Below are 20004 nucleotides of genomic sequence, written 5' to 3' on the forward strand. Positions count from 1 at the left end.
ATGACAATAAGGCCTAGCGTGATTTATCGTTTGGGTGGGAATCCAAGATACCGCTAAACTGACATTAAGGAAAGACTTATTTCCTGTAACAAGATCTCCCCTGAGAATTAGGAGATTGGAAATAGAGCAAGTTTATCAGAACTATTATTGGCAAGAGATTACGCCACAACACAAAGAAGCCCTTTAGTCAAGTTGATTGTTTTTTGAGTTTGGACATTGCTTCAGAGACTCTGAAAGTATTGTAAAAAGAGGAAGAGACCTGTTCAGCCTTATAGGAACCTCAGAATCCTAAAAAACCAAGAGCCCAGTAATTTGAGAAATCAGAAGTCCTGACGCCTAACACGACATGCAGTCCAGGATCCAGCAGTCCAATTCTGCAGTCCACAAGCAGAGGCTGGTATTTCCTCTTTTTCGATTCCAAAAACCCTCTTCCCCTTGAGGGTTTAGGAGAGGACAATTTACTCATCATAGTGGTCACATTAGTCTTCACCGGGATTGGGGAATTATCATACCCCCCATCTTAACACCTGGAATTCAGGTGAGTGGCTCGCACAGAACACACAGGGCCAAGGAGAGTGCCAACGAAAGGTAGTGACCCTTCTGTCCTTAATGTGCTTGAGCGCTGAATCTGCCTTGCCGCCAAACAGGTGAGTGCCATCAAAGAGCATGTTCATAAGGGATGCTTGGACATACAGAAGAAGCCAGTTGACCTCAGCCAGCCATGGGGAAGAAGCATCACAGACTAAGCAATCGCTTTACCTAGTGAGTCTGTCATGTCTAGTCTGCAGCATATTGTGAACTTTGCTGCATCCTTGCCAACTGCATTAACCTGGGTTAAGAGGGCTTGGGCCTCCTGCGAGATGATGGGCTGCACTTCCACATAGTTTGGAACGGAATCCCAAACTGTGTGGGAATACGGACCAAAGAGGCACCCGGTATTCATTGATCACAGTGCAAGGCTGGTGGAAGAGAAAATCCTCTTGCCAAAGGTCTCCAGCCTCTTGAATTCCCTATCTGGTGGGGTGGTAGGGAACTTATCAGGGTTAACTTTGGATGCAGAGGCTAGAACGACTAGGCTGTCTGGGGTGCTGGATCCTCAGGAGGGGGTGATGCCAGCAGGCTATTGTCCTGTGCACAAGTACGCCTGTGCAGGTCTTCACATGGGCCCCAAGCAGGACATCAGTGAAGGCTTTATTAAAAGGGGAGAAGAGGTTCCATGCAGGATACAGAGTCGAAGCACCTCTGTCAAGATGGTGGTTTGACCGAGGGCACTGTAAGGCCCTGGACCTCAGTGACCCTCAATACCACCATGGCAAATGAAGCCCCATCCTCCACAGCCACCCTAGGAGGAGAGACCAGGCCAGTGACTGGTGAGGTGTCCAGACCCCTGGCATCAGCCAGTTTCCTCATATCAGTTTTCCTCGGCCAAGGGTTCCTCAAAGAGGTCACTATAACCATAAGAATCCCAAGATTAACCCCAATCATATTCTCCACAGGGCCGATCAAAAATGGGAGGCATTGTCTCTGACCCAAAGGGTCTTGGCCCAGCCAGCCCTGGATTCGACATTATATGACATCAGTCTGGTTCCATATCTGAGTTGGTAATGACAATAGGGTTGGTGCAGCCGAGGGGCGGTGTCAGGAATAGTGCCACTGTAACGGACTCCAGGGAAGGCTCTGGATTCGAAACCGGAGATAATCTGGCTCAAGGAAAGGATCCAAAGGGCCCAACTTGTGCCGAGGCGAATCCAGTCGGGGCACATACCAAACCTGTGGGGTCTAAAGGAGCCTGTGGGCTCCAGAAGGTTTGGCCCACCCAAATATGAGATGCACAGCCACAAAATTCCTTCAGTTTGGTGTCGGTCACTCCAGCTCCAGGAAATTCAAGGAGACGCAGAGCAAACGCAGATTCGGCTTCCACAGGGGAGCGGGCTTGTGTATGTGGCTTTGTTCCAACGCCTGGTCTGATGACTTAGACATAAGCAGTGAAGTTGAAGAGTGTATTGACTTCTTGGGCTTCTTCTTGTGGGACTTATCAGACAAAGATTTAGACCTAGAGGGCTACCAATGGAAGCGACTCCAAGAGCGGGCCCGGGACCTTCCACGCGACCGGGACCTTGATTGGTGCAGAGTCATCCAATGCTGAGCAACCAGGAGCTTCAAGCCATGCTCCTGGACCGCCCTGGGGACCATCGCCCAGAAGTCTTGGAGTTATGGCCCAGCTTCAGGTACCACAAGAAAACCAGGTGCGTGGGTCACAGACATCTGACTGTGACAGGCTCAACAGTGTTTAAAACCCACAGTTTTTCTGTAGGAGAGATGGCTAAAGCACACTGAGAGCTGAAGTTCAAAAAGGGTTTGACAAAAAGTCAAAAAAGCAGTCAAAAATGACAGAGGCAGCTCGTCCAGAACTGCACTGATGACGTGGAATGAGTAGAACTCATGTTAGTGCGCTGGGGTGGTGCCCACATGGCCATCACTCGCATCACAACCAGAAAAGCCGCTTAATGCCACCAACCAGAGTGCATAAGTACTGCTCAAGATTTTCCGGCTCCAGACTGATGTCCGGGGAATATTATAAGGTGATGAATCTGTGGATTGAAGTCTCGTATCAGAAGCTGGGTGTTAATAAATTGCCTTTCGAAAGAAACAAGGGATCGCTTTCAGATAGTCAAAGGACCGGCCACTTAGGCATGTTTAGAATTGCAAAACATACTCTTGTCTCCTACAAATATTCTGCACTACTATTTATTTTCTCCTAAAGACAGGCTCAACTGCACTTCAAATAAGGTGAGAATGTCATTCAGTGAACCTAATATCCCACCTGCTGAAGGTCTCTTCAGTTTCTCATTAAATTGTGCTACGCAGTAAATCTAAACATGGAAGAATACTAAAAAAAGCTTTGTCAGGGAACTCAGACTGGCATGAGTGGCATTCCTAGAAGCTGGTCATAAGAACTAATATTCAAGAGTGAAAGCCAAGGAGCTCACCAAAAACGTGATCAGGTGGGTGTACAAAAAATGGTTGATCAACTGGAGTGGCAGAAAAAGACCCATCATGGGGCAGATTAGGAGTTCCCGTGCTGCCTTTCAAATGATCCATTCTTCGATGTACAACAGCTTTTCTGTTATTCTCAAGTGTCATGATGACATCATATTTACCTATACAAAGGGGTGTTGAAGAATAGGTACAATGGATGTCTCTATAGAACACTGACTATTTAAACTTGTGGATAGTAAAAAACATTCTTTAAGAATGCAGTATTGCCTTATGCAGAGAGGCTGGAACATTTTGTAGTTGTAATATTAACTATTTTCAGTTCAAACGCTTCTTACAAAAAATCACTGTATTGCTTCCTTATGAATTACTGATTACATTCAAACTACTTACCTTCCTCAAAATAATTTTAAATCTTGCCATTTAAACAGTTTTTGTTTTATTCCTGTGCTACCGGAGAGACTACTATATCCTAACCTCACTAACCTTTTCAAGTGCACATGTACCCCATCAGAAAGGAGTCTCTTTAATATACACTAGGATTGTTTACTAAAAGAACGACTAGATTCCAATACGGTCTCTTCACATCACCTCTCTCCTCGTGTAGTTAGACAAGAAACAGTTGGGGTTAATGCAGATCTTATCCAACTGCGTGTAGTTACTGTGAAGAAGGAGAGAAAGTCCATGTTCTGTATTTACCTACGTCTCGACTGGTGGGTATATATCGCACTACAAATTTTAACAAACTGTCTAGGGAGTGAAATGTGAAAGAACAGAGATTTCGCTTAAATGTAGAATTTATAGATGCTAAAATCTGAATGTATACTAAGTGCACCATGCATAGCAAACAGTCTACCCCACAAATTACAACAACAATGCTGGCACTGAGCAGCTTAGAGTACATGTGAAAACCTATTTTTGGAAAATTGCCAGCTTATGAATGTGCCTTTCAACCCTATTCCTCCTATGTCAACAAATGTGATACAGGAACCTCAACATCACAGAAAAACAGAGATGAACATTTCTGTTAAAACCATAGAATTATCTCAAGCTAGGGCACTGGCCAAAAAGGTGATTGAAGTTCATCCAATATTGCTGAGGAATAAATATCAGGGTAAGGATGTTGCTTTCAATAATCCAATAATACATTAGCAGGAAATGTATTTATCTAGCACCACTCAGTTGCCAACAACTTGTGTATGGGCTTAGGAACAGTCCTGAAAATTAGGACAAACATAAGTAAAGCTTGATTATATGGTCACCTTTTATTCTTTGCCATTAGTTTTAATGTCACTTTACTGCAACAATGGTAAGATGGTCATTTTTAACCAGCTTCTCATATATATGTGAGTACAAATATGAAATGATAGAATGCTTTGGTGAAAATTCAGGAAGGCAACACCCCGTATTCTATTATTCTACGCAAAAAAATTTTTTCCACATTTTACTTTTTGTTTCAATATGTGCCAAACTGGGAACAGTGAATAGATAGTTCTGATATTTACATGGCCTTGTGTCACAGGAGGTACATTATCCTTTTTAACATTACACATAGCTGTGAGGAAACATGACATTGTTTTACTGGCACACAATTAGATAATCGTAATATCAATTAGGGAAGAACTGTTGAACAAAACTTTTGAAAAAGATTATCTTGATGATTAGCAAGACATCAAGAAAGGCAAACACCATATCCCCTGAAGAGCCTTATGACCAGTGTAGCCAAACAATGATGCACAAAAAGTTGTTTACCCCCAGTAGAGGCTTATGATCAGCAAAGCCAAACAATGATACACAAAAAGTTGTTTCTTCAAAACTTTATTTCAGTCTTTAAATTATGGGGCTAACCTGATTTTTCTGATATGAAATTCTCTTTCCTACGGAGAAATGTTTTTCACTGAAGAGTCGTCACAATTGTATACATCTTCACTTCAAACGACTCACATTAAATTACTTTTTTGCAGGCCTTTTAGTAATATCTTTGAATCCTCTAAGCAGGCAAGAAGAAACCATTTCCAGTACAATAGTTATATATAAATATGTACAAATATTTGAACATGTTAAATAACTTTATATTTTTTGCAGGTCAATTCATACATTTTGACAATAAAAACGTGTGATTAATAGAGAGAGTTCAACATCAGTACCTCATTCCTACCATTTCCACCTTTTGCACGTTTGCAGATTTAAAGTATCCAAATTATTTCCTTTTCTAACGTTTAAACATTTTCAGGGAATAACTGTGCCATGTAACCCAATTGACTTTATATGTATACTGTACTTTACTGCGGTGACGTAAATTTGAAAGTGTTAGAAAAAAAAAATGCAAAGACATTTTATTATGCACCTTTACTTTAATGTGGTAATGCAATGTTTTTACGGATATTTTAAAAGGTAGATTTTTTCCTCACAAAGTGAAACCGAGACGTACATTTAGCTACTGAACCCCCTGTAAAGAACAAACTTCAAAACACACGCATCACCCGAAACCAGGCATTACTCTAAAAAAAAAAAAAAACATATGCTTGTAGCCACTGCCTCAAATGCATACTGTCAGCGAAGTGAACGCAGAAATACAAACACTTCTAACACAACGTAGTACGTGTTTTGTATAACTACGCTGAGTGACTGTCAGTTCTCTAAATTTCCATTACAGCCTACTTGGAGTAGTGGGTTCACAGAACTGAATTTAGGTTTTATTTCTAGAGTGGTTATGCAAGTGTGATGTGGGCACAGAATAAAATTTCATTTTGTTCTTGCAATATATCGAGAACTGGTGACAACTCCTCTCGACTGTGCGCATTAAGTTTTATACTGTACCTGAACACTGTCATTATAGCATGCATTAAATACCGACTAAATAATCACTTAATAGCTGATCAAAATTAAGGTAGAAATGGAGTCTGCATATCCAACATTTTATAGAGCCCATTCCAGAAATGCAGAATCTGAATTTTTACTAAAATACAAGTTGATTGTTTATGTGCTAATACTACTTCACTATGATTACATAGCACCAAAAGAAAAACGGTTCAGATTTGAATAATAATGAAAAAGGTTGTTCACTTACAGGGCCAAGATTGGCGTAAATGCATCTGAATTCCTTCAAACATTCAATACTGAATACTTGAAGCATTAGGGCACAGTTTGATAAAATATACTAAACAGGGCATTTGTTAAAACATTAAATATGACTGAGCTAAAAGACAACCTGTCAGAAAAGGAAAATAAAAACAAGTTTGACAACTATTGCACTGGAATTCGCTATAAGATCGTCTGGGAAGGGTATGCAGAAAATTATGGAAAAGTCGAAGAAGTTAGGAAGTACATTAATCATTTGCAGATTTGGTGAAACAATTTTAATACTTGAGCATATAAGACCAAAACTATCCAGTAAGAATGCAATTTCCCAGGTTCTAGTTTTAAGTCATCGTCCTATGCTACACCAATTTCTCCACTTGTTTACAAGTGAATACAAATAATTTGCTTAGTGGCCATTTAAATGCTGCAGTACATAAGAAATATATCTGCTCGCCCAGGAGATCGTATGTATTCAGTTTCACTGGAGCATTCATTTTTTCAAAAAATACCCCTACCCTTTTAATATCAGGTAATAGTTACAGACTAGTACAATAACATTCCTTTGCTGTACAAATGAAACATATTTAAAAAGAAATGCGCAGTCTAAGAGTTATGTACAAAAGTCACCAACAAGAGTATTTGAAATGAAATGCAGTGTGCCACTGCTAGATCTACTGTTTGAAATAACTTCAAAGTAAAATTACCAGAACCTTAGGACAAATTCCCAAGTTTTACACAGTCCATTCTCAAATTAAATCAAATGATGTCCAAATGGAACAAACAAAGAAAAACGACCTAGAAAGCAGTTAAAAGGCATGGGTACTGTATTTACAATGTTTTTAATCCTTTCAAGGTATTAAATTTGCACTATCGATTTTTTTTCAAGACAGCTGTTTTAACCAAAAAGCTCGAATCGTAGTTACATTTGTCCCGTTTGATTACAGGCAAAGCACTGCACAACTAGATTTCTGTGTTTTATCTCAGGGCATACAATCTTATGCTATGGTGGCAACTTCGCACTGATCGCAGGGTGCTCATCTCAAACAAGACAGACATACTGATGTGCCATCAGATTTACAAGCATGCACCCTTCTGCTTAAAACTACACAAACACCATTGTTGTCCAGAATCAAATTAGCATATACAGGTTGTCTGATGCACCTATGATCTCATTGCTTTCAGGACTTCTAAAACAAGCAGTGTCTTAGCATTCGCAAATGACGCATTTATTAAGAAATAAAGTCCACATTGTGCTATAATGTGCAAGAAAGCAGCAGCTATTTTTCACGAACTTGGACCAAATAAAAAAATAAGAAAAACGAAAAACCGTTCACTGAACAGCAGATTAGCGGTAATGTTCCTCATAAATCGAGTGCAGATGTTGAATATCTAACAGCAAATGCTGATTTTACTTTGAATATTTTAAGGTTCCAATGGAGATCTAAGCTTCTTGCTGAGCTGGCTTCTTCAAATCCCTTATCTGTTTCACTAGGTAGGTCTTCTCATCGTTAAATTGTTCATCTTCAGTCCTGTCATTCTGGAACTTGCTAAGAAACTCGATGAGTTTGGTCTGGTTCTTGAGAAGGATGTCTAGAATAGGCTGCGTCTTGTTGGGATTGGCTACGAACACCTGCAACCAATAGAATGTTAAGGAGAAATTAGTTATCAGGGGTCATTATTTGACTAGCTAGCAATCAGGAGTCAAAAATGGGTACAGTTAACTAAGGATAACGATACCCTTGAAGAGTAAAACAGTAAGTAAAAATAACCTAGTTGGCTGACTGCAGTGCTCTTTCTTCAGTCTAATGGTCAAACGCCATTCCTATCCAGTGCAATGGATACCACACCCACTAACTTTCTTAAAGTTCAGTTGCAAATTCCTTCTTCTAGAGATTTTGCTCGACAGGTAAACATGGGTAGCTGACTTGGTCACTCAGAGCAAGGGCGGCTGTAGGATTATCATATACTGTAGTGAACAGCTGATACCTAATATATGTAGGAACTTCCAAGTGTATTCCAATATTCTTCCTTTTTTTTTTACCACTATTGCGGCTCGAAAGCTGCCAACCAAACTTCAGACTGTTTGCTTTGTGTAAGGTGATATTTTTTTAAGCAGCCTTTTATGACTGACAGACATGACAAAGACAGGACGTCTGGTTTAAATGTAAGTATCAATAGTTTGTTCAATATATACAAGAACAGACTCCTGTCTAAAAAAATATTTGAACCAGTGTGGATAAGTATATTCGTCGGCTAAGCAGTCTGAAAAGAGCTCTACATTGCAGAACACATCGCCGTACACAAAGAAACAAGATCAGACCTTAACCAGGAATTGAGGGGAGGGGTTAATTTGGAGGGGGGGGGACGTTGGGGGATAGAATTCAATAACTGATTCGACAGAGGCAATTAAATCTGATAAAACTGAATTATTTTTCATACTTACATGCCCAAATACGGTGGTAATGACTACATTAGGGAGTAGGGAATGAAACACTTTTGCTTTAGAGTATGGGGGCAGAGGGCCCTTACTTTAAATCCTGTTGACCTATCCTGCCTTTGCACAGTTCAGTATTTCAAAGATATCAGATACCCAAGGAATCTAAGTAAGACAGTTACATTTAAGAGTCTACTGTAACAACACATGTTAGTGAGGGTAGTCGGATCCCACATTGGTTCTGAGCATACTTAATGCTTTTGAGGAGAGACACTAAAGAGAAGGGTAGTAGTTTTAAAAGACGAGTTTCTTACCCTAGGTAACACTCTTTCTGGAGGATACTCTTAACAGCAAATTCTAAACCTTGTGAATAGACCAATATGAAGAGACTGGAGGCAGAAATTCAAAACGCAGTGCTCCTGTGTGCCAGTATGTGGTGCTGTGTGGTTCTGAGCTAACCTAATTCTACTCCGGAAATGAGCAATTGAGCCCCTTATAAAAGCAACATATGTGTGCTGAAGTCAGTTTCTTAGAGAAGCTTGTCCATGTCCTGAGATGTAGAGCCCATCAGCACATTAAAGGATCAGTGTGCAGATTCGTAAATTTTTGTTAAAAATTTTTTTAGATGGAAAGAGACCAGGAGGGAGCACGGTAAAGAATTTGCTGTTAGAGTATCCACCCTAATAAGCAATACTGAAAGTAAGAAACTTGTTCTTCTGATTAATATTTCTAATAACTGATTCCTAGACTAAGATGTGAACTAGCTGAATTCTTCAGGAAAACCAAGGTCTTTTACCAGAGCGCTTTTTTACCTGGCACCAATGAGGGGCATACTAGCCTAATAGAAAATCTCATTTCAATCCTCCTCTGACAGCAATACGACCTGAGGTCTTTGCTTTTGAGGAAACGTATCAAAAATTATAAACAATTGAACCCTGGAAGAAAAGGTTATCAGAACTTCTCAAGCAAGGAGAGATAAGCCCTGGCTTCCCTCAGCAAGAAAACACCCGAGCATAAAACCAGAGGACAAGGAAAGAGAATAGTGATCCAACCTGAGGAGGATTATAGAGAGACATGTATAACCTTACTGAGAGATAAGAGGAATTATGTGGCCCGTAAAGTAGATCCCACCAACCGTTTGCAGGACAAAAGCAAGCCCCTGATGGAAGACGCAGAAGATAATGTGTGGATCACCCAAAAGGAAGCACAGTTCCTCAGCACTACAAAGCCTAGGATACCATAGTTCTACACTATCCCAAAATACACAAAGGAAGACAGCCACCGACAGGCAGGCCCACTGTCTGGGGTATAGGGTCCATTTTGGAACAATTATCCCAATTTACTGACTGGTTCCTATGACCTTTGGTTGAAAAGACCAAGTCCTACATTAAAGACACTAAACACCTTCTCAAAATACTTGAAAATGTAACATATGATCTGGATATGGAGAGGATGCTTTGCCTAGCTGTAGAAGCTCTTTACATGAGTATACCCTAGGAGGAAAGTCTCAGAGTAATTTTCGACTTACCATACAGCTAAGAGTGGAGCTGGGCTTCACCCGGAGACTGAATTATGAGTTTAGCCAAACTAGCCTTAACATAGAATTATTTTGCCTTGGAGGACAAGATCTATGTCCAGCGCTATAAAAGACTTCCATGGGAAGCACTTTCGCACCCAGTGTGGCTTGTTTCTATGTAGACTGGTTTAACAATCCATACCAGGAGGCGAGAGACCAGTGGAGTTGTTACATAGGTGACATCACTGTGATCTGGCGTGGTAATAACAATGATACCTGGACCTTTTTAGATTGGCTGAATAACAGAAATGTCTTCCTTAAGTTTACTATGTCCTCGGACACTAGAGAAGTATCCTTTCTGGGCATTACCATCAAGGCTGAGAATGAAACATTAACCACTACCCTCTACACGAAACCAACAGACAAAAATAGTCTCTTCCACTTCAATAGTGCCCATCCCCTGGGCACTCAGAGAACCTTCTGGTAGGACAGTTTTTGCAGGACAGGAGGAACTTTTCGGATTTTGTCCAATTTCAAACAAGAAGCAGGAATACTCACACAGAAGTTGACTGATCGAGAATATCGAAGGATGATAGTTAAAAGAGCAAAGAAACAAGCCCATAACATTATTAGGAGTCATAACTCGGAACCAGGTCGGAAGGGAATCACAACCCCCGATTTATGCGAGCACATACAAAACGTCTTCAATTGTACTCATAGAGATCATTAACAGGCACTGATGCATTCTCACTTCCAATTAACTAACTTTTGATAAACGTCTTTTTTTCATTCTGAAGGAATAAAAGCATCTGGGACATGCTGGCCCATACCAGACCTAAAAAACATGCACCCCAGAGACCAAACACTTTGTTGGATTACCTACCAACAATAGGCCCCTACTGATGTGGTCAGTGCACAATATGTACCCTGACCAGACACTCCAAGAACATAGATGGAAAATGGTACTTACCCGAAAGCATATGCTCGTTGGATGTAGTGCTGTACATTCACATGCTCCACATAGTCCTGTCATCTAGTGCTGGTTCCAGATTTGTGCAAGTTGTTTTTCTTCAAATAAGTCTTTCGAGTCAGAAGTTTGAGTGACTCCTCCTACTGGTGATATTACGCATAGGCATCCATTGTTACATTGTTTTCCCACAGGCAGTGAGAAAGGAGTGTAAGGTATGTGTAAGTAACGAGAAGACCATGCTAAATGAATATTGTAACTTCAACAGGTGTCCGGGGAGGACATAGGTGGCATGTGAATCTACAGCACTACATGCCACAAAAATAAAAATGTTTATGTAACACTGCCAGACCTACACTACCTTGATGAAGTGCTAAAAATCCACACAGTAGTGCTAGGTGTGCGGTGTAGACTATGTAGCTGCCTTACAAATGTCAGCTATGGGAGTGTTCCCAGGAAAGGCCATAGTAGCTCCCTTTTAATGCATAGAGTGTGCTTTGGGAAAAACAGGTACAAGTCTTTAGGCCTTAATGTAGCAAATTTGAAAACATTTGACTATCCATCTGGCTATGCCTGAATTGGATAATGGGTTGCCTTTATGAGGTGGAGAAAATGCTACAAAGAGTTGTTTGATTTTCCTGAAAGTTTTACTTCTATCTAGGTAGAACATGAGTGCTCTTTTGACATCTAGGATATAAAGAGTTCTTTCTGCAACGGAATCTGGTTCAGGGGAAAAACAAAAACAAAAAAACAGATCAATGGATTGACTGAGGTGAAATTGTCAAAGTATGAATTTAGGATTAGTACGAAGAATCACTTTGCCTCTACATATTTGTAATAAAGATTCTTATAAGTTTGAAGTCTGGAGCTCACTAACACACCTGAGTGAGGTAATAGCAACTAAGAATACCACTTTCCACGAAAGAAACTGAAGTGGGCGTGTAGAGCCTCAAATGGGGGACCCATGAGTCTAGTGAGAACAATGTTAAGGTTCCGGGAGGGTGCTGGAGAAACCCATGGTGGGAATTTTTTTTGAGTCCTTCCATCGATGCTTTGATGACTGAAATTTTGAGAAGTGAGAGATGCTGTCTGTTTTGGAGGTAGGCAGCAACTGCAGCGAGATGTAATCATATGGAAGTGCACGTTAAATTTGCTTTCTGTAAGTGAAGCAGGTAGCAGACAATGTCTTGCACCATGGCTTTGGGAGGATCAATCTGCTTGGATTGGCAATAGCAAACAAAAAAGTGCTTCCATTTTGCTGCATAACAGGCTCCAGTGGTGGGTCTGCGTGCTTCCTTGAGAATGTCCATATATTTTGGTGATAAGTGGAGGTAACCAAACTATGAGCTCAGGAGCCAAATTGGTAAGTTCAGCGTTTTGGTGTATGGGTTTCGGATTTGTCCTCGAGTCTAAGTAAGGAGGCCCAACCTGTGGGGAGCTTCAAGTGAGGAACTTACTGACAGATCTAGCAGGAACCCAAATTTTGAAAGTATGGAAGAAAGGCTTGTGGGCGAAGTTCATATTTGTGGACTTGTTGCTGCATCTTGTTAAGCAGATCTGCAAAGTCAGTGTCTGTTCCCAGAAGTTATTCGGCCAAAAGGTGAATGTTGTGAAGAGCTCACTTCCATATGGTCTGAAACAAGTGTGATTGTTGTGAAGACCATGAAATCCTCCCTCTACACCCCCTCCTCTCTCCCCTCTCCCCCCCCTCCCCAGTCACCCCCCCCCCCCCCCCCCCCCATAATGTATAGATATTGCAAGACTGTCTTGCTGTCTGTCTGTCCGGACTTGGAAAACCTTGCGAGACAGGTGAAGAAGTAAAGGTAAACCTCCTGAAGCTCCAGGTAGTTGACGTGAAGAGATTGATGTCTGGATCCCAAAGACCTTGTACTGTCAAGTCTTGCAGGTGGGTACACCAATCCGTCTGTGATGCGTCCATGGTGAGACTGATGTGAGGAACTGGGTCCAGAAACGGCCACCCCATTAACAGATTGTTGGTGTCCCACCACTGCAGGGAACAGAGAGTGCGGCTGTCTATCAACACTAGATCTTCCAGGTGACCCTCTGACTGAGACCACTGGCGAGCTAGACACTGTTGCAGAGGATGCCCCTGTAGTGTTGCAAGGGGAGCTACAGCAATGCAGGAGGCAATCAGTCCTAGCAATGGCATGACTGTCCTTACTGTGAGTATTTGGTTTGGATGGAACTAGGGCAGAGCTGCCTTAAACTTCTGAATTCAAGCATGACTGGGGTATGCTAATCCCAACTGTGAGTCTAGGATTGCTCCTAAATATGGTTGAACCTGTAGTGGTTTTGAGACTTGGGCATGTTGATAGCAAACCCTAAGCTGAAAAGAAGAACTATTGTCATCCAAGTGCGTTACTGACACGGATGCCTGCTGGCTTTGATGAGCCAATCATCCAGGTAGGAAATACGTGGACATTTTGTCTTTACAGATGTGCTGCGACCACGCCAGGCCTTTTGTGGACACTCAAGTTGTGGTAGTGGCTCTGAATGGAAGCACTTTGAATTGATTATGTTAGTTTACTATAAGAAATTTTGTTATTTGGGTGAGCAGGGTGTATTGGTATGTGAAACTAGACGTCTTCTGGGTCTAAATATTGTCATAAAGTCACCCTGTTGCAGAAGCGGAATGACATCTTATAGAGTAACCATATGAAGTGCTCTGATAGAATATACGTGTTTAGAGGTCTGAGATGCAAGGATGGTCTTAGGGACCCCCTCCTTTTTGGGTCTCAAGAGGAATACTCCTGAGTCTTGGTGTTGAAAAGGAATGGGTTTTATGGCCCCTTTAAGAAGAAGCGCTTGGATCTGCTGCATGAAGTGTTTGATGTTCCTGTGATAATCTAAGAGTGTGAGGTGGAATGTTGGGCAGTGTGGTAATTAACTCCAGACAATAGCCATGCTGGATAATGGCTAGTACCCATTTTTTCTGTGGTGATGGTATTCCAGACTGGGTGAAAGAACTGTAGTCTTCACCTTACAGATGTGTGGTCATGGAGCAGTTTGGGTAGTGACTGCTTTGCAGTGGGTGTTGCTCTGCTTGTGGAGGCATCTTTGTCTCTACCCTTGTTGTTACTTCCTGTAGGAAAGTGCCCCTTTTTGATATGGTCACCCCCACTTTGGTCTGGTACTTAATGCAATTTTGACTGAGTGCGCACTGGGTTCCTGCTAACCAGGTCCCCAGGGCCAGATCTCTTTCTAAAACTGTGCAACTGTTTCCCAATTAGCAATACCTCTAACCCCGCTATAAGTCCCTAGCAAATGATACTCCTCGTACCTAAAGGATGGGTACCAGAGAAGGTCCCCAAGGGGTCAAGCAAGTATTGTGCCAGCAAGTACTGTGTCCTCAGGGACCCCTTACCTAGCACATGCACACTGCGCCATTGCAGTCTGCGTGTCTTGGTGCAACTAAAAGTGAAAACACGAAATGGCACACAACCTGTGTGTCATGTCCCCTAAATGTTGCATGCAATATATTTATTCCACCTCACAGCAGGCCTTAAAGCACTAAGGCAGGGTGCATTATATTACAAGTGAGGACAAATCTGCAAGCATAGATATGCCCCTGCTAGGTCTGTCGATTCTTCGACACAGTGAGTAGACAAGGAAATCATTTTATTTACATGTGCTGAACACTGGTCAATAAGAGTTCCCCAGTTACACAAAGTCTTCAGAGAAAATAGGGGGGTTTGGTGTCCAACATCTCGTATTAATAACCATCACTGATGCCAATGATGGATTTATTAATACGTGCACCCAGAGGGCACTTTAGGGGCGCCCCCTGAAATTCTACCAACTACAAGTGTAGGGGCTGAGTAGTTTTAGCCAGCCTGCCACCACCACACATAATTCTGACCCCTAGGGTGAAAGCCTTTGCTCTCGGCAGTCAGAAACTAAGCCTGATCTGGGAGAGAGGTTTACACACCCCACCCAACAGGATCTCTGAGTCTGCATTTCAAGGCAGGGGGCTTCAAAGAAGCCCACTGCCCTCGGTATGTAGATCTGGTTCCACTCAAAGGAAAGATGGCGAGCAATTTAGTATTAAGGGAGGTGTGTCTACCCCTCAGGTCATCGGTTATCATAGAGTACTTTCACTGTAAGGTTAAGTACAAGAGGCAAAACACTTTTTTTTGCAGTTAGAGGTAGAGCGTTGTTCCTCATTGTAGGAAGTTGGCCTGGTGTGTACCTAAGGTACTTACACCTTATACCAGGTCCAGGTATCCCCTATTAGAGTAGGGTTTGCAGTGTCTAGAAGCCAAGGTCTCTAGAGATAGCTGTGGATGAGCAGACAAGGCATATCTAGGAGACATGCAAAGCTCAGGCAATACCAATGTAGGTCACACAGCACTTACACACATGAAAGAAAAAACTCAGTGTTACAAAAATAAAGGTACTTTATTTAAGTGACACAATTACTGAAAACACTAGATAGGCTACCCTCCAACAGGAGGTAAGTAAATACATTAAATATGTACACCAGTTTTCAGAAATAGGCATAAATAGCTGTAGAAATCAGTGCAATAGCAATAGACAATAGTGACCCTAGGGGGAGCCCAGGCCATATACTAAAAATAAATGGAATGCGAATGCAGGACCCCCACTTAGGTACGTGAATACATAGAGGGGAGCTGGGGGAGCTAAGAAACCCCAAAGATAAGTACCACAGTGCCCCCCAGCGACCAGGAAGAGAAGAGTAAATTACTGGATTTTCCCCAAAAAACCAAAAGGACTAAATATAAGGATAATGCAACACCCAGACAAGACTGCAAGAAACCAGTGATGGATTCAAGAAGAGGAATACCTGAAAAGAAGGTGACCAAGTCCAGAAGTGTCCGGTGGTGGCAGGAGCCACTACCCACCCGTATGTGGTTGCCGGTATGACGAAGACAGTTAGCAATGCAGCCCTGGAGTCAGTGAAGAGTTCCTGGAGGATGCAGTTGACGTACCACGCCGGATGGAAGATTGCAGTCTGTCTGTGGAGTGGAAAGCCACCTACCAGCCGTGGCAAATGCAAGAGTCGCAGTAGAAGAAAAGTGGAGCTGCCGGGGACCAGCAAGGCCCAGGAAGACTCAACCCACAGAGGGGAGTTTCAGGGGCCTCAGAAGAAAAGGCAGCCCCCACAGGAGACCCAGTGGAGAAGGACCCTGGAGTCTCAGAGGGGCTCACGCAGCACAACTGAAGAAGGGTCCCAAACCGCAGGAGAAGCATGCAGATGGCTGTGAGTCGCAGGGAAGAGGGCTGGGGCTGCACAGAGCCTGAAGATCTCTTGGAGGACATGCCAACAAGCATTGGTAGCTGCTTGAGATGCAGTGCATAGGGGAAGTTGGAGAGCTAGTAGAGAGAACCATGGGGACCACTACAGACCACCACCATGATGCAGGATCCACGCAGCTCAGGATGAGAGTAGATCCACGCAGCCGGTCATCGTAGTTGGGAGATTCCTCCTTCCTTCTCATGCAGGCTTAAGACTTGCCGCCCTCAGACGATGCACAGCCGGGGAAATGTTGCAGAAGCTGTAAGGAGCCGTGGAAACAATGTAGCAGGCAGGGTCTTCATTGTGGATGCAGATTGTAGGTTCCTGGAGCGTCCAGTCGCAGTTCCAGTGTCCAGAAGTCGAAGCAGAGGAATCCTGCAAGCCGAATTTGAGGACTTACTGAAGAGGGAGACCCTAATACCCCTGGAAGGGGGACTTGTCACGTAGCCAGGTGACCATCTATCAGGAGGGGACTCTGACGTCACCTACCTGACCTGGCCACTCAGATGCTCCCAGAGGCCTCTGCCCACCTTGGATTCAAGATGGCAGAATGAAGGAGACCTCTGGAGGAGCTCTAGGCACCATCCCTGGGGTGGTGATGGATAGGGGACTGGTCACTCCCCCTTCCATTGTCCAGTTTTGCACCAGAGCAGGGACTGGAGGTCCCTGAACCGGTGTAGACTGGTTTATGCAAGGAGGGCACCAAATGTGCCCTTCGAAGCATACCAGTGGCTTGGGAGGCTACTCCTCCCAAGCCATGTAACACCTATTTCCAAAGGGAGAGGGTACTAGCCCCCCTCTCCCAAAGACAAATCTTGTGCTCTGCCTTAGTGGGCTTGAGCTGATCAAGCATCAGGAGGGCAAAAACCTGTCTAAGGAGTGGCAGCTTCTTGGGCTGCCTGGAAAATTCCAGAAAGCTGGTAGGGGCAATGCTAGGGGTCCTCTAAGGAGCCCCCAGAGTGCATGGAATCATACATTAAATACTGGTAACAGTATTGGGGTATTATTCCGCCATGTTTGATACCAAACATGCCTAAGTTCGGAGTTACCATTATGTAGCTGGACATAGGTCACTACTTCTGTCCAGTACACTTATAAAATGGCATCCCTGCACTCACAAAGTCCATGAAAATGGGGCTGAGTTCCTACGGGGAACCTCTGCTAATGCAGGGGTGCCCTCACACACAGGTACTTGCACCCTGCCCTCTGGGCTGGGAGGGCCTACCATAGGGGTGACTTACAGTGGCCTGGTGCAGTGACCTGTAGTGAAGAGGGTGCATGCACCTTTTCATGCAGGCTGCAATAGCAGGCCTGCAGATATACTTTGCATGGGCTCCAAGGGTGGCATAATACATGCAGCAGCCCATGCGGGATCTCTGTTAACCCAATGCCCTGGGTACCATACACTAGGGACTTACAGAGGGGCACAAGTATGCCAAATGGTGGATGTGTGTGGTCCAAGCAACCAAATGTAAAAGGGAGAGAGCACAGTCGCTGGGGTCCTGATTAGCCGCAGCAGGATCCCAATGAACAGTCAAAACATACTGACAACAGGCAAAAAGTGGGTGTAACCATACCAGAAAGCGGGTACTCACTTTTATGGCATTGCATTTATCCCCTTTGGAGGCATCTTGTCTGTAGGGACTCAATTTCCTATGATATCACTCAAGTGTAAGTGAACATGATGCGATTTTGGGCCCCCGTACCTGGAACCACCATGAAACATTGAAAACCAACGCCGCCCCACGTACAGATTGCGACAAGCTTGGTGTGAGTGGGACCATACTAGGTACACTAAGGCTTGGTACACTTGACGACATGTTAGAGACTTCGTCCTGAGCTTGAAAACTATACTTAACGCTGATTTGGTTAAGCTTTCCTGTTTTGCAGATGTAGGTGTTAATTATTTGACCATTCTATCCCTACTTCCGGTGGTGCTTTGAACAAATAGTGTGTAATTAAAGGGACAAGCTTCCCTAATCCGACCACCCCAACCCCTTCCCCGAGTGGTAGGACGGCTATCCTAAAAAACATAAGTGGTGACAGTTAGCATGGTATTTAAAGAAAACACGTTGCCTGGTGTCTTCCGCTATCCCACATAACACTTTTCTCATTTTTAAAGTACAAGTTGCTTACCTTTGGTAATGATATATCTGGTAGAGACATATTCAAGTTGCAGATTCCTTACCTTTCTTCGAGCAGTACCCCTGAGTGCTGTTAGGTGGCGTCGGTCGACTCCGCGTGCATTGTTGGCATAGTGGTCGCTGTGATGACGTTACTGTTGCATATAGGCGCCACCCCAAAATGCTGACGCCAGTTTCTTTTCACAACTTTTCACACCAGTAGCGCAGAACCATGAAGAACACTGAAAAATAAATCAGTTTGCAGTGCTGGGAGGAAGGGAGAGTCGGTAAGGAATCTGTAACTAGACTATATCTCTACCAGATATATCGTTACCAAAGGTAAGTAACTTGTACATCTGATAGAGGCTTCTAGTTGCAGATTCCGTACCTTAGAATAGATACCCAAGCAATACCATCCCCGGTGGTTGGCTGCGAACTAAGAGTACACCAAAAAGTCCTGCAGGACCGAATGGCCAAGCTGTCTCTGCAGACCTGACTGTTCAGGCAATAATGCTTGGTGAACGTATGAAAGATGACCATGTTGCTGCCTGGCAGATATCCAGGACTGGAACTCCGTGTGCTAACACTATGGTAGCAGCAGTTGCTCTGGTTGAATGTGTGCGCAAACCCTCAGGGGGTTGCTTTTTCGCCAAAGCGTAGCACATGTTGATGCAGAGGACTACCCATTGCGAGATAGTCCTCTTCTTCACCGCCCTTCCCTTCTTCACACGCACATAACTCACAAAGAGTTGATCATACACCCGATACAATTTAAGTAGAACACCAATGCTCTTTTTGGATCCAGGTGGTGGAGTCTCTCCCCCTCGTGAGAGGGATGTGGGGGTGTGTAAAAAGGAGGCAAGGTGATTGATTGACCTACGTGAAAAGGTGTCACCACTTTGGGAAGGAAAGAAACCGTGGTACAAAGCACCACCTTGTCATGATGTACTGCTAGCAATGGTGGCTTCGAAGAGAGACCCTCGAGCTCACTCTGCGAGCAGAGGTGATGACAATCAAGAAGCAGTTTTAAGGGTCAAGAACCGTAGAGGACAGTTGTGGAGCGGCTCGAAAGGAGCACACATAAGGTATGTGAAGACCAAGTTCAAATCCCACTGGGGCATTATGAATGGGATAGGAGGAAATGTGTGTGAGGCCTTTGTGAAACCTCCCAACAATGGGAGATTTGAATAGAGAAAGTTGGTCTGGTAGCATTAAAAAGGCAGAGAAGGTAGACAAATATCCCTTGAGGGTGCCCAGATCAGAGACCTGCTGGGCAAAAGAGAATAAAGAGGAGAACCTTTGAGAGGTGCAGAGAGGGAGATCAACAGACTTGTTGATATACCATGCCACAAATGTCTTACAACAGGCGTATACCGTTGTGGTGGAGGGACGCCTGGCTGTCAAGATGACATTACAGACTGCAAGCGGAAGGCCAAAAGACGTCAACTGCCACTGCTTGATCTCCACGCAAGGAGGCAGAGACTGGACTGGTTCTTGTGAAGGACTGTCCCTCTGCTGCTGCGACAGAAGATCCTCCTGAAGGGGTAGTCTGATGGAGGATTGTTGGCCATGCTCAATAGCTTAGGATACTAGACTCTTCGTGCCCAG

General features: G+C 43.6%; 1 protein-coding gene across 7 annotated transcripts in view; it reads right to left on the reverse strand.

Moving 5' to 3' along the window:
- Positions 1-4799: 4799 nt before the first annotated feature.
- CAB39 (calcium binding protein 39) overlaps positions 4800-20004 on the reverse strand; it is a 209565-nt gene continuing 194360 nt past the window's right edge. For all 7 annotated transcript variants that reach the window (XM_069213414.1, XM_069213415.1, XM_069213410.1 and 4 more), the window contains one exon: positions 4800-7708. In XM_069213414.1, the coding sequence (XP_069069515.1) occupies positions 7520-7708 (189 nt within the window). In that variant the 3' untranslated portion in view covers positions 4800-7519. The remainder of the gene's footprint in view (positions 7709-20004) is intronic.

Source organism: Pleurodeles waltl, chromosome 11 (assembly GCF_031143425.1).
Source record: "Pleurodeles waltl isolate 20211129_DDA chromosome 11, aPleWal1.hap1.20221129, whole genome shotgun sequence".
NCBI classification, from domain to species: domain Eukaryota; kingdom Metazoa; phylum Chordata; class Amphibia; order Caudata; family Salamandridae; genus Pleurodeles; species Pleurodeles waltl.